The 15,892-nt window shown below is 44.6% G+C and overlaps 1 protein-coding gene across 2 annotated transcripts in view; it reads right to left on the reverse strand.

The window, feature by feature from the left end:
• Positions 1 to 442: 442 nt before the first annotated feature.
• Positions 443 to 15,892, reverse strand: part of znf385c (zinc finger protein 385C) — a 188,273-nt gene continuing 172,823 nt past the window's right edge. For both annotated transcript variants that reach the window (XM_029123137.2, XM_029123138.2), the window contains 5 exons: positions 10,812 to 11,177; positions 10,091 to 10,287; positions 6,867 to 6,965; positions 6,148 to 6,237; positions 443 to 5,599 (listed from right to left, as the gene is read on the reverse strand). In XM_029123137.2, the coding sequence (XP_028978970.2) occupies positions 5,372 to 5,599; positions 6,148 to 6,237; positions 6,867 to 6,965; positions 10,091 to 10,287; positions 10,812 to 11,177 (980 nt within the window). In that variant the 3' untranslated portion in view covers positions 443 to 5,371. The remainder of the gene's footprint in view (positions 5,600 to 6,147; positions 6,238 to 6,866; positions 6,966 to 10,090; positions 10,288 to 10,811; positions 11,178 to 15,892) is intronic.

Here is a 15,892-nt window from a genome sequence, read left to right on the forward strand (position 1 = left end):
TCTGCAAAGAAAAAACAATTTATCTTCCAAATGTTAACTTGCTCAAGCGCGATGAGGCAAGTCAACCTTGTCGAACACGTCCTACCCATCCACCCTGGAGGTAATGAATCTATCGCCCTCTGCGGGACCTCCCGGTTTTGTTGGTACCCTGTGACCAGGATTCAAACACCTGGCTTCAATGACTCGGCTGCACTGCGAGTGAGTGTTTTAGAACACTGCACCAATCAGAAAGCCATTTTGAATAATTTTATTATACGATTTGTGTTGCGTGTGTGTGTGTGTGTGTTGGTGTGTGTGTGTGTGTGTGTGTGTGTGTGTTTTTGTTTGTTTGGGAAGCATCTAACACCTTTGTCAATATGAAGCAGGACATGTTGACAAGTTATCTGGTTCCAGTCAACAGCCGGACACTTAAAGGTCAATAAATTACAAAATGACGCTGAGGAAGTGGGCGATCTAATTGATTTATTTCATTCCGCAACTTCTCCCTCAGTCTATTTCCCAATCTCCCATGCACTTCTCTGCCACTCGGATCCAACCTGGCATTATCTATACAGACAGAAGAACAAACAGTTGAACCAAAGACTCAATATCTTATTAAAATATCTTATTTTCTTTCCACCTTACAATTTTTATGGTACATCATAAAGATCATGGTAATCAAATGCACATTGAATGTAATGACAAAGGCATCTTAAGAAATACTGGCCATGTTCCCTCATGGATAATCTTAATCATTATTGTACATGTTAACGTCTCATCGGCTAGAAATTGAAAACACACGGTCACAGATATCAATATATACTGTACAGTTGGACATGGTGTGTTGACCCTGTATCCTTGTGGGCCCGATACAGAGACAGAGGGACAAGTTACAAACAGACTGACTGACCAATACGGCAACACAAACAGGCGTCACTCCAAAGCATGCAGGTGTAGATCCATACTAGTGTTTTGTACTGTATAGCGGCTGGGTGAATATCTGCCCAGGTTCCAGTGTCCTTCTTTACTGACACTGGCTTCAGATACATGGCTATGAATCACTTCTTTGTTTTAACACCAGGAGAGGTGTGACTTGAGGTTTCCACATGGATAAAGCTAGAGCAAGGACCTGTCGGTATGCAGCCTTGTCCAACAATGTAATTTGTACGGGACAATGAGTTCACCTTCAAATGAACACGGACATTGACGCAAAGTGAATAAATGAAAAGCTGGTAAAATGCACGCTATTATGAAAGGTTGGTTGTAAGTCCTTATATTCCCGAAACAGTCTCAAGACATACGCTCATTTGATGTCTCACATTATTATCGCTGAGACCCGCTAACTGGCTTCAGATCTGACGAGCACACGAGAACAAGGATGGAACCCACTCTGGACACCGAGAGAGGGACTGTTGTGGAAAGCAATGACCAGAGCTGCATTGGTCTACTGGACTTCAGTATTGTTCCGTTACACTGTTCAGAACCTAATTGTCTCCAGCACCTGGAAGCCTTCCAGAGTGAATACTGTGCAGATGAACCAGAGTATCATCTAGTCTGTCGGCCCTGAGCGTGTCGTGGGTGTCCGTGTCACCAAGGCAGGAGTGCTCTGATGGGGCCTTGTCATTCTCATGGATGTGTTTGCCTTCAACAATAGAGGCAAATGATAGCTGTGTTTTGGCATCAGTGATATGAATATGTATGCTAATATAGATAAGGGGGAAGGCACACACACACACATACATACACACTATAAACATGGATGCCTTGTAAGTTTGTAGCCTATGATTACTTCCCACACCTTTTCTGTTGTTGAAATCAATGTCAGTGGTTGACTGATCGATATCTGACATTTCATCCCTCTGCAACTGTGAACATGTGAGGAAATAGAGCTGGGATGAGAAGAAGGAAGATGATTGACACCTGAGCAAACTGACCTTGTGTTGCAGGCATTTTGCTGATATTGTGTTGCAGGCATTTTGCTGATATCGTGTTGCAGGCATTTTGTAGGCATTTTCCTGATATTGTATCACTACAGTAAGTAACCAACTATACTAGAAAACTCAAAATAAAGTGTGTTTGTTAATATCACTGATTAGTAATAGGTCAATTAATGGGTACAACAATCAAACTAATAGGAGGTCAAATGGGTGAAGTAACAAAACCAAGACAAACATAAAATAACGTCATGGGCCCTAGAGAAGTAGTTCAATGTGTAAATATTGCTTGAAATTCAGATTATTGTGAGATGGTTTTTGATCCATATGGCTCAGGTCTAGAAGAGAATATAATCATCATGCTTTGTTTTATTCACGGTCATGCCATTCCTGACCAGGCTACTCATCTCTCGTTGTACCCAGGACTAAGCTTTGTGTCTGGGCTGGTCTACTCTCCATGGGTCCCTAGACCGTCCCTGAAGTTTGAGAGGCTCAGATGAGATGGACAACATGGCATTCATGACTGTGAGCTCTGACAGACCAACAAGCATTTACTTTCATGTTCTGTATCCATTTTCTTCAATATCTGTTGTGTTGTCCATTGATTCATCTCTACGACTCAATATTACTTCAATTCGAAAAAAATCACTCAACCATTTCTCGTTTCAACATTTGTCTCTTTTGCAGGTTAAAAAAACAAAACAAGTACAGTAAAACCATGTAAATAAAACAAACAAGAAAACACAAGCAAAGTCATTCTCCTTTTCCTTTACAGCATTTGTCCATCCGCTGTACACAGCCTACATCTTTCAAGTCTACCCTACACTAAGATGGCGTTTCATCAAGATAAATATAACAATAGCCACTTTAATAAAATCTCTATATTTACTCTATATTCTCTACATAGATATTTTGCCTTCTAGACTTCTTTTTAAATGTATTTAATAAAAATGTCCTTAAACGTCTGTAATATCTCAGATTTCCGATGTAATGTTATAGACAGACCGACAGACATGAAGACAAACACTGGTGATCAATAGGCTGGTTGGTTCACTGAGTAACTCACTGTGACTGGGGAGAATCACACTGGTATGGCAAAGAGACGTGGTGGCTTGGCTTCATATTCCCAAAGACAAAGGCCTCAAACAGAAACGTGTTCAGAATCCAAGAGGTTTGAGATGACAGACAGACAGACAGGGGTGGGTTTGATCTGGAAGGGCAGTAACAGTCTTCCCTGCAGGTGGCGCTGCTGCATTACACACAGACATTATTGCACCGACTGAATGGAAGAGAACAACCAAACTGCATAGGATTTCCCAATTCTGCTGTAGCTTAAGTAGAAAGGTTTGGGTGTGGGTAATATAACCAGTAACGTTGGCACGGTTGGATAAGTCTGAAAATCTCACCGCGTGTTGGGTCTGATCTGGTGAGACCTCCTGTGTGTTAGTTTCAGGGCGGGTCCGTGCGTTTAAGAGAGGGGGATCACAAGAACGCTGTCTCGTACTGTACCCGGGTGGCATCTATGCCACCGGTGGGTCTGTGGTATCCATGGCTGTGTCCTGCTCTCTGTAACAGGTGAGAGTTCATCGACCGATCGATCCCATCGTATTCACAGCCCAAATCAATACACCGTCACAACGGGAGCATGACACTGGCCATCAGGCCGAATACCATAAGAACAGACCATCACTTCAAATTACTCAGCCCCGGCAGCTCGGAACTGGCTGTTCAAATGCGCTACAGTATGGAGCGTCTCTCTGGGATACTGGTACGTTCTTCAGAATCGGCTAAAGTGGCCTCCACACAGCCTATTCGCTTCCACTGACTATGCACACTAAAACACATACACATTATTTGAACGTATTGCTTTAAAAATGTAACTCGGTCCAGAACTCAGACCTGTCTGACTCATGGATAATTAAATAATTACAACTTGATTGTTTGGGATTAAAAAAAAATTGAAATCAATGTGACGTGAGTATTTGAAATATTACCCCCAAGAATGATAACAATAACAACAACGACAAAGAAATTCTTATTTTGATTGCTTTCATGAGTAAATCTGTTTAAGGTGCTTTTAATGTGGTTGCCATGGCACTGTGCTTTGTTTCCCTCCCTCTTTCTACTGCCAATCAGTCACCAGGGTAATGTGTTCCTCCCAGCCACCATCACTCCCACATCAGTCCTCACAGTAGAAACCTTTAATTGCGCTTTGAAAACCCATCAAGTCATTTCCATCCCATAGTTGTTTTTTGGCACAGGGAAATTGTCATTCACTGCCACCCGTCAGCGACCTGCTGAGATAACTCATGAGAAAATTAAGGACTATGGCTCAGGGAGGACAGTTGAGGCAGTATAGAGGGGGATCAAACACTATTAATTCACTGGCGTACAGGGAACCATAACCGATTACAATATGAGACATCTATGTCTTGGAAAAATTCTTTTCTGCCGCCTGTTCCATAACGGGAGCAATACACACAGACAAACCCCACAAGCACTGCCATGTGAATTATGTTCCCGAGCAAAGATCTTTTTTCAGGCAGTTCTGCAACTTGAAATAAAATCAAGTTGACAAGCTGACCTTTTTAAAACCATAATGAGTGCTTAATCCCGGGCAAGCAGGGTAAAAAAATGAACTATGAAAGGCCGTGTTGGGCTGTGACTCACAGACAGGAAGCGAATGAGAAGGAGAGAAAGGGCTTAATCATCAATCCCGCACATTCATTCAGGGCTCTGGGTTCCTATGACAAAGACCCAGAAACAGGAGAGAGTGGCTTGCTGGAAGGGCCTCCATGGAAAAATAGGTGTTTTAGAGATCCCACCCACACTTGATCCATAGGCCTGTAGGAGACTATGGCTGAAGGTGGTCACAAGCCCTACCTCAACACATGATAACAAAAACCAATGAACAACGTACTGTCTTCAGGAGTAGTATCAAGTAAAGGGACCTTATTTTGTGGCAACCACACTAAACAGATACATCTACATTTTCCTATTTTTGTTCTCTAATAAATTACACAATAATATCAAGAATCCAAACCAAGTCGACCCACGAAATGGCTGTAAAAGGGCCTCCTGGCTGCACCGGCGTGTCCCGGGAGCCGTTTCCTGTCCCACGGGCCCCCAACCACTGGAGGAGGGGCAAACATGGAGGGCGTGGTAGGGAGTAGGCGTGGCCTCTGGGGTTTGTCCTCCACGACCGGAGCAGTTGCTAGTTGGGCCCCCGGAGCGGGGTCACCTGAGGGCCAAGGTGTGCTCTCTCTCGTTCTCGTTCTCTCTCGTTCTCTCTCTCTCTCTCTGCTATATCCATCCCGGCTCCTGGGGGCTGCATAGTTTACGAATAGCACGGCCCTCGTCATGTGGGTCACCACAAGGGAGAGTTAGTGGGGGTTGGTAGAAGGGGGGTGGGGGCGGAGCTCAAAGGAACAGGGTTGGGGGGGGGCTGTACTGTGTCATTAATAAGGAGAGAAGATGATGGAGGGGTGAGTGGCCCTAAGGGGCCCGGGTGCGGGCCGGAACAGCGTAGGGCTCAGGAATGGCGTCTGAAAGAAGGTGGTGCCAGCCGGATGGCGCAGGGCCAGGGGGTTGGCTGCCATGGTGCACAGGGTGGGCTGGGCGAGGGGGCTGGGCAAGAAGCCAGTCGTCAAGCTCTTGGTCAGCTGCTTCTGCAAGGCCAGTTTGGTCTGGAGGAAAAGAGAGGGAGAGGCATAGAGATTGAGGGAGAAGGAAAAGGAGAGAGAGAAATTTAGAGAGAGGAAGAGATATATATATGTATATATATATATAGAGAGAGAGAGAGAGAGAGAGAGAAAGGGAGAGAGAGAGAAGGAAACAAGAAACGAGTGGAGGGAAATGAAAGAAAGCGCACAGACAGAGAACGTCATTTCTCAATGTGCACACATTTACTTAAAGCAGTGCACACATTTGCTTGGCAAACATTACTCTTTTAGCACACATTGTTACCTAAACAAGCTCATTTCTCCATACTAATGTCCCAGCCCTCAAAGCAACCAGCCCCTTGCCTGGACACACACACACATTCCCGACAAAAGAACAAAAGACGGAAGCACTGACATGCTCAAACTCCAAAATCCCTTTCAACGTTTACATAGGAACGTTGGTTTCTGGACCCCCCCCCCCCCCCCCCCCCCCCCCCCAGCTCGTTACAACGTTTAGCCGGTTGTAACCCTGGTGACGCCCCCCAGACAGTTAGTCTGCCCCTTTCGCTCACCTGAGTAGAGAAAGAGGTGAGGTTGTACTGGCTGAACATCTTCTTCATGGCAGACACTGCACCCCCCGCATACCCAGCCCATCGCACATTCTGAAGGGGGGGGGGGTGGATGGAAAGTGGAGGAGATGGAGGTGTAGGAAATAGAGTGGGAGGAAATGGTGCAGGAGGTGGAGAAGGAACAGTGAGGGGGGGGTTGTGCACATGACATGTGCACAAAGGTGATTAATACGGAGTGCTGAGTCAGGCTGCTGGCGCTTGTCAGATGTGTTGGGGGGGGGGGGGGGGCATGGAGGGGGGTGCATGGGGCCGTTTCAGGCCGGCCTGTCTCCGGGGAAACAACTCATTCACTAACATACAGCTGTGTGCTTAACCTCTCTGTCAGGACAGGCAAACAGGCAGGAACGCTGCTTCACAGGCGACACAGAAGGAGCAATGAGGTGTGTGCGTGCGTGTGCATGTGTGTGTGAGTGTGTCAGTGTTTATCAGGGTTAAGGTCAATTCCATTACAGTTCAGTCAATTCGAAAGATAAATTGAAAGGAAATTCAGAGATGGAACACTGAACGTTATTGGCCATTTTATTCTAAGAGGATTTTCTAAATGAACTGTCTCAACCCTGAATTAACCTCAAATCTTGTGTGTGCGTGTCTATGTGTGTGTGTTTGTGTGCGCAGAAGCGTGTGGCTGTGTACATTCAAGCAATGGTGTGTGTGGATCTTACCGATAAGCTGGAGGTGGGCTGGCTCTTGTTGTGGGGGCTGAACTTGGGTTTGGGGGGCTTTCCTGCCAGACGGTCCCTGTGCCTCCTGCTGTTCATGTGCTGAACATCAAAGGGAAAAACATTTATCTGCTAATCTAATTGACTCATGGCAGAAATGTCTATATCTACCAACTAGATTGTCATTGTGACATACTTCTAGCACAGATTTTGCTGCTAGCTACTGGAGCAAGGTGTAGTTTACCAAAGCAGTAAAACACAAGGGAGGTGTGTGGTACGTGGCCGATGTGACGGGCAAAGGCGCCTCACAGAGTGCCTGGACATGGCACTTAGCCTGGGTATATTGGCAATAAACCACAAACCTCGGATAGGCTTCATTGCTATTATAAACCAGTTATGAACGCAATTATTAACAGTAAAGAGTTATGTGATGTTATACCCGTGGTCAACGACGTAGATTTGTATTGTTTATTGGGGGGGGGGGGGGTGTAATGATATTGATATTTAAAGTAACTACTGTAATATTTTGATAACTACTTATTAAAAAGTAGTCATGTACATTGCATAATTTTTATGTAAACATCAGCTCATGTCTTTCATCACACGCAAAGTTGTGGTATAAATTTATATTCTCATGATTTGATAGAAACTTGCAATACTTCTGTACAATGTAGCCTATTGTGTTTAAAAAAAATAATAATTCCAGGCCAGTAGATTTCAGTGAGAAAAAAGTTAGCGTTGGTCCCTGCAGGCATCCTGGGTGTTGCTCATATACTTAGTTATCTCAATGAATGTGTTAACTTTACATTGCACAGGAGAAGGGAATCTGCATCATCTCTGAATAAAAAACATAAAAAACACAAAACAACAATGAAATACAAAAAGTGCTGAAGAAACCACTGCTACTTTCGGTTTCCAGTATTTTTCTCTCTTCTAACAGGGCATTGGTGAGGTATGCCAGATTCCAACACCTGCCATTACACAGTATCTTTCCATGACCAAGCTAGCCTGAGAGAGCTGCAAGACATTCAAAGACTGTCCTGTCATATTGCTGCAAACTTAGATCAACAGGGAAGCAATTACCAGAAACTTCAATAAAACTATATGCCATGATAACCACAACATTTACAACATGCATTCAAATTTCCTACATTAAAATACAGTCAACTCAGCTCTTATATAGTCTCAAACTGTTTTATTTAGCTTTCATTTAGAAGGCCTTTATACAGAACGGCTATAGATAAATGCTGTTCATGCCACGGTGCCAGGTGTATTCAATCAAGCGCTTACACTGCAACATCGCCCCGAAGAACAGTAAAACATTAACCTTCTGACGAAAGATGTGCAAAGACAACATAAAGATGAATTTTGTGATACTAAGAACTCCAAATGTGCATGATACATTCAAGAGGTTAATTGGCAATTGTCTTATGATGTTTTTAAGTGATGTAGATGTACACAAAATATTGGGATCCCTTTTGGCTCACAAGCACCAGTTTTAACAACTACTGGCTGGAATGAAACTAAAGCTCCAGAGTAAATCTAAAATAAGTTATATCTAAAAATAAATGATGACATCATGGCCTTTGCTTCCTTTAAAAGTGGGAGGGCGGTGGTAGTACAAAAATCTGTCCCAAGAAAAGGAGAACTGGATTCCGAACAAATATGTCTAACACAAAAGACGGTGTATTAAAAAGGTAGCGTATAGCTCTGACCTTCATCCATCCATTGTACAAACCCGATTCCAAAAAAGTTGGGAGACTGTACAATTGTGAATAAAAACAGAATGCAATGATGTGGAAGTTTCAAATATCAAATGTTTAAACTGAGAAAATGTATCACTTTAAGGGAAAAATAAGTTGATTTAAAATTTCATGGCATCAACACATCTCAAAAAAGTTGGGACAAGGCCATGTTTACCACTGTGTGGCATCCACCTCTTCTTTTTATAAAAGACTGCAAACGTCTGGGAGACGATGTCTGGATGGGAGCATATGTTGTTCTAGAACTTGGATATAAATGATCCTTGGCCCAGAGAAAACGCCTGCGCTTCTGGATCCTGTTTAGATACGGCTTCTTTCTTGACCTATAGAGTTTTAGCCGGCAACAGCGAATGGCACGGTGGATTGTGTTCACCGACAATGTTTTCTGGAAGTATTCCTGAGCCCATGTTGTGATTTCCATTACAGTATAATTCCTGTATGTGATGCAGTGCCGTCTGAGGGCCCGAAGATCACGGGCATCCAGTAAGGATTTCCGGCCTTGACCCTTACGCACAGAGATTGTTCCAGATTCTCTGAATCTTTGGATGATATTATGCACTGTAGATGATGATAACCTATCACCACCTCTCAGAATGCGCGTACGCGGAGCCGGCTAAGAAGAGTGTCACTGACTGACTGACTGACTGACTGACTGACCCTTGTGAACTAGCCTAGTCATTATCGTCGCAGACTGTCATGCAAGAGACTGGTGTTCGAGCCAAACAAATTGTGCATTAGGATTTGTTCGGGATAGACAAAAACTTTACTGGCTACAACCTTCAGTAGCTACGTTATAGTAAGCCTAAAATAAAACTGTTTGCGACTATTTAACACAATATTTAATGGTGTATAGAAGAATATTTAAACTTGCCATGATGTTAATACGTGTCGTAATTATCTAATGTCAAGAAGACATTATGCAAAAATGCGATGGCTGAGGTAAAAGTGCCATTCCCGCTGTTTAAATAGCATGATGGTTAAAGACACAGTCTGCCACATAGAAAACCGCAGTTCGAAACTAGCCAGGGACAACAACATTCATCCCTTCAAATCACGGGCCGGCTGAACTAGGCTTGCCTGGTTCCTTTTCTGGTTCCTCTACTCATCCTTCATGCCGGGCACACAGAGCCAGAGGTCCTGAAACGTCCCTGTCTAGACCCCCAAAGGCTACCTTCACAATTTGTTCCTGTCTATTTTCATCACTAAAGCTTATTTTGGCAATTTTTGAGGTCCATCAATTCAGCACCCTGTCAGGGCGCCTTCAGTGGAGGTGGAAATACATCTCAACTCAGAAGAGTTACGAGAACATAAAACCAGCTGGTGTCCAATGCAATCCCATCCAATCAAGTCAGGGAGTCAACAGCTGTTTCCTGCTTTCTGCGGAAGCGTACTCGCCCAGTGTAACCGTCAGCGCACCCAGCAACCTCCCAACCCCACCCCCACCTCCCCCCTATCCCTCCTCACCTGACTGAGCTGGGTCTCTGAGTTGACGTAGATCTCGCAGACCTCACAGTGGAAGTTCTTGCTGGGCACTCCCACGCTGCCCTTGGTGCCCAGGCGCTTGCTCTTGCAGACGGCGCGCCCCCCAGCCCCCGCCACCACCTTGCCCCGGCGCCGAGGCTGCACACTCTGGCCTTCCAGCATCAGCTTGTGCTTCGTACCTGCGGGGATGTCAGAAACCCACACATCACTGCGGAGCCGATCTGGACAATACACAGAACACTTTCCCTATTTACTGCTTGACTTAATATAAAATGGAGGATGAAAGCGTGCTACTGTGCTGATTATAGTACAGCAATTATTAGCTACAACCTGTGTGTCCTTGATATGCTGTACTATACTGTAGTGTACAGTAATTTGCTTTATAGTGCTGTTGTTTACTGTCAAGCACTGTAGTATGCTGTTGTGTGTTGTAGTGTAATGTCGTTTTCTGTTGTGTGCTGTAGTATGCTGTCGTGTGTTATAGTGTGCTGCAGTGTGTTGTAGTGCACTGCAGTGTGTTGTAGTGCACTGCAGTGTGTTGTAGTGTGCTGCAGTGTGTTGTAGTGCACTGCAGTGTGTTGTAGTGTGCTGCAGTGTGTTGTAGTGCACTGCAGTGTGTTATAATGCGCTGCAGTGTGTTATAGTGCGCTGCAGTGTGTTGCAGTGCACTGCAGGGTGTTGTAATGGGCTGTAATTCCCGTACCACTGTTGTGAGCCTCAAGCTGGGAGGTAGAGTTGACTGTGACCTTGCAAACAGGACAGTGGAGGTGTGGCTTGCTCCCCTTGGGGTCCTTGTCGTCCTCACACCCCTCTGTACTGGAGGTGTCCGGCTGACTGCCTGATTCAAGGGCAGTTCCAGGGGCCTCTGGGCCCCCCTCGATGCCACTAGTGTCTGAGGCCCCACTCTCTGAGGCCTGGGAGGAGGGTGACACCTCTCCCTGAGGACCGGGAGACAAAGTGGCCAGCTCCACGGAGGACACCTCAGACACAGGGGTCAGCATCACCGAGATGCTGGGGCCAGGGCTTTGTTCCCGCTTTGCCACTGGTTCCAGCTCAGCAGGCAACAAGTCTGGTGGGGAGCAGGAGGAGAGGCGGTGGTCAGTCACCAAACATCTGCAGTGTGTTAAGGCTTTGGGTACATACAGGCACTACGTTTATGCTCAGACGCGAGAGCATTTGGCAACTTCCGATTAGCGGTTGTCATGGTCACACTGACTACTTCTCAACAGGGAATGCCTCGCAGACGGTTCTTCTTCTCGTTCCTGTTGACTTTCACTAGCGACTTTTTTTCTCCCGTTTTTCTCCCGATTGGTTCAGAGCTGGCGTTTACCAACTTGCGATTCGACTTGATGAAACTCTAAACGTTGGGTGCCAGCAGTGGGTGGTCATTAAAACACAGCATGAGGTGAGTTAGTGATCGGAGGGAAGACCTGCACCAAGGTCTACAATCGCCACAATGTGACACGGCCTACAGGATTTAAGAGTAAACTGGCTTTGAACAATGTCTGTAACTGATCACTGCAGTCAGATCACTGCAGACACCTCCCTTCATTTAACAGGTTCAGGTACCTCTTATTGTGCACTTAGATTTAGACTATGGAAACAGTGCGTAAAAATCAGCATTGCAAGTAATCCCTTTGTACCAGAAAAATGCCATCAAATCATTTTAAATAAAAATAAAAACAATAAATGTTTATTCATTTATCAACAAATGGCCATAAAGTGTTTGAAAGCAGTGCATTGGAATACACATTTAACAATGCTTTATGTCTTCATCAGTTTGTGGCACATCAGATATACTATCAACTGTTTGTTTTTAAGCAGGAGGGACGGACTAGATTAAATCAGGGTAGATGAAATGCCTCTTTCTTCATTTAAATATCAACTAAAGGTCCCAGGGCACAGTCAATATAAACAAACACATTGATTTCTGGGCCTAGCCAATAAGTCAGTGGAGATCCATTCCACACCCACACTGCACCCCCAAAAGAATCACACTTTCAGTGTTTGCCCATGTCTACACTCTGAATGTCTACTCTCTGAATGTCTACACTCTGAATGTCTACCTTTTATTATCTTCAGGATGAATCTGCACACCACCCTCTCAAACACCCTCTACGATCCTACTGGGAGCATTGATTTTTCTCTTCCATGTCCCAGAGGGAATTCATCATGGAGATAACGCCCATCCTTTCTCCATTCTCCTTCCAGAGAAGAAGTAACCCTATAAGACACACCCCCTCCCCCCTTGTAATGAGAGATTGACCCTAGAGATTCAGGTACAATGGATACTGGCCAACGGATTTAGCAGGAGGCCCAGAGAAGAGGACAGTGATGCCTCTCTGAATCAATCCCTCTGAAGCAAGGGATTGTAAAACCCAAGAAGGGATTTATTTTGAGCAGGTATTGTATCTCTGTTCACTTTGGAAGACTGTATAGCACTGAGCAGTATAGAACCTAGCAGCATAGAACCTAACAGTATAGAACCTAGAAGCGTAGAACTTGCAGTATAGCACTGAGCAGTATAGAACCTAGCAGCATAGAACCTAACAGTATAGAACCTAACAGGACAGGATCAATCCTGGCCAGTCCCTGAATAGGAAATGCTGCTGGAGGGGGTGTTTTAAAGACCAGTAGGGGGGCTAAAGATCAATTTCTAAAGCCCCAGGATGGTGAATAAGAAATTGCCTTGAGTATGTTGCCGTGTTTTGGATGGGATGTAAAATGGATAACCTGACTCTGTCACTAAAGATCCTATGGCAGATCCAAAAGGAAGGGTGTTAACCCTGGCAACCATTTCCATAAGACCATCACGGCCACCTACTCACCCTCAGTTTCCAATTGGATCTTTCATCAGTGTAACACACACTGCTGTGAAACACTGCCAATAATGTGCTGAAATACAGCTCAACTTGGAAACACCCAGCCAGATATAAAGGAAACAGAACTCACCACCCCTAGAACTCCAGTGTCTTGTAAAAAACAACAACCATGGCACTGATTTTGCCAACTGGCCCGACACAGATACATCTTTGAGGATTCCCCTAGGACAATACCTTTTGTCAGTCAGTGTCCTCCTCACTCAAATGTCCCCCGACTGACTGAGTGAGTGACTGACTGACAGCAGTCACTGTCAGCCCAGTGTCAGCCTGTCAGCTCCTAAGGCCAGAACACTGGAGGTTAAGAAACCCAGACTGTCTGAGCGGTGGAGGGCCACAAATCCCTCTCCTGCAACGTATTGATGTTCAGATCGATGTCGTGTCGCGAGTCATTAGTTTATTTTTTCCATGACAAGCGTTTTATCAAAGGCAAAACAATCCAATTATATCCAGTGTAGGACTCAGATTGTAAACGGGTGCAGTATCTGAATGGACTGAGAGCCAGAGAGTATTGAGTACATGACAACACTGAATACCGTCATGGAGATAGTAGCTACATTAATATTCTGATTAGAAGACAACTGAACAAGCTCCCACACTGAAGGAGGGGCAGTGGGTGCTTACGACCCTGTTCGTTTTACCAGCAACATGTGCACACATGCACATACACACACACACACACACACACACACACACACACCAGCTAGCCTAGAAGTACTGTTCCGCCACACTCTTAAAAGGTTCCTGTGAAAGATTTCAATCGTTTTTTTACTTACAGTCAGCTGAACGCATGTTTAAGGACTCTAAGTGCAGAAATAACTGAAATTAGCATATTGTTAGCTTAGCAAAATTGCTTTTAAAAGGTAGCCAGTACCTCTTAAAAGCAGAGAAAATTACCAAATTACTACTCTGAAGCTGTTAGCACTTTGTAGTCTATGTATGTAGAGTACAGTGTATGTAACTATAACATCAAAACGTTGATGTTTGAAATGCAAATATTAGTTGTAAAGAAGTCTACACTCAACGGATTATTAGGAACACCATACTAATACTATGTTTGAACCCCTTTCGCCTTCAGAACTGCCTCAATTCTACGTGGCACTGATTCAACAAGGTGCTGAAAGCATTCTTTAGAAATGTTGGCCCATATTGATAGGATAGCATCTTGCAGTTGATGGAGATGCACATCCAGGGCACGAAGCTCCCGTTCCACCACATCCCAAAGATGCTCTATTGGGTTGAGATCTGGTGACTGTGGGGGCCATTTCAGTACAGTGAACTCATTGTCATGTTTAAGAAACCAATTTGAAATGATTCAAGCTTTGTGACATGGTGCATTATCCTGCTGGAAGTAGCCATCAGAGGATGGGTACATGGTGGTCATAAAGGGATGGACATGGTCAGAAACAATGCTCAGGTAGGCCGTGGCATTTAAACGATGTCCAATTGGCACTAAGGGGCCTAAAGTGTGCCAAGAAAACATCCCCACACCATTACACCACCACCACCAGCCTGCACAGTGGTAACAAGGCATGATGGATCCATGTTCTCATTCTGTTTACGCCAAATTCTGACTCTACCATCTGAATGTCTCAACAGAAATCGAGACTCATCAGACCAGTCTTCAACTGTCCAATTTTGGTGAGCTCGTGCAAATTGTAGTCTCTTTTTCCTATTTGTAGTGGAGATGAGTGGTGCCCGGTGGCGTCTTCTGTGTGTGTTGTGGCTTCACAAATGCTTTGCTGCATACCTCGGTTGTAACGAGTGGTTATTTCAGTCAAAGTTGCTCTTCTATCAGCTTGAATCAGTCGGCCCATTCTCCTCTGACCTCTAGCATCAAAAAGGCATTTTCGCCCACAGGACTGCCGCATACTGGATGTTTTTCCCTTTTCACACCATTCTTTGTAAACCCTAGAAATGGTTGTGCGTGAAAATCCCAGTAACTGAGCAGATTGTGAAATACTCAGACTGGCCTGTCTGGCACCAACAACCATGCCACGCTCAAAATTGCTTAAATCACCTTTCTTTCCCATTCTGACATTCAGTTTGGAGTTCAGGAGATTGTCTTGACCAGGACCACACCCCTAAATGCATTGAAGCAACTGCCATGTGATTGGTTGATGAGATAATTGCATTAAGGAGAAATTGAACAGATGTTCCTAATAATCCTTAAGGTGAGTGTATTTCCTTGCTTTTGAGTAGCTGGCTACTGTACCTGGAGATTTCCTGCAAATGTGCTAAGGTAATGATAAGCTAAGTCAACAACCTGCACGCGTAAACATAAAAATAGTATCCATGGGTTCACCTGACTGAAGTTTAAAGAAACGCGCCACTTTCCCGTGGGAAATCCATGCTATAATCCATCATTGCAAAGGCGTTTTAGCCGTGTTCCCATTGGAGACGGCATCAACAAAAGAGTCAATCAAACACAGGGGCGATTGCTGGTTTTGATTGACGATGCCAGCCGGTCCATGTCTGTAGTCACCCATAGGCCATTTCTCTATCTCTCTCAGTCTCTCTCCTTCTGTCTCTCTCTCATTCACTCCCTCTGATCTGTCTTTCTGATATGGCCATCTTGCTCCCTGTATCTTTCTGTGTCAGTAATACCTGTTATTGTTGGAGGTGTGAACTGTAGTACTGATGCATGTTGAACAGGATATAGGAAACTTTTCCCTCCACTACCGACAACCTCCTGCAGCCACCCAGTGCATTTCCTTTCCATTGATGCAACTCGAACATCCAATGCCAATATGAGAGGTAAAGTGCCTCTCACAAGTATTCACCCCCTTGGACTTTTATTGTGTTACAACATAAAATCCAAATAAATGTAATTAGGAGTTTTGCCACTGATCTACACAAAAAAAATGACATAATGTAAATGTGAAAAAACCCGCAAATGTTTCTA

The sequence above is a fragment of the Esox lucius genome, chromosome 11, assembly GCF_011004845.1.
Source record: "Esox lucius isolate fEsoLuc1 chromosome 11, fEsoLuc1.pri, whole genome shotgun sequence".
Lineage (NCBI taxonomy): Eukaryota > Metazoa > Chordata > Actinopteri > Esociformes > Esocidae > Esox > Esox lucius.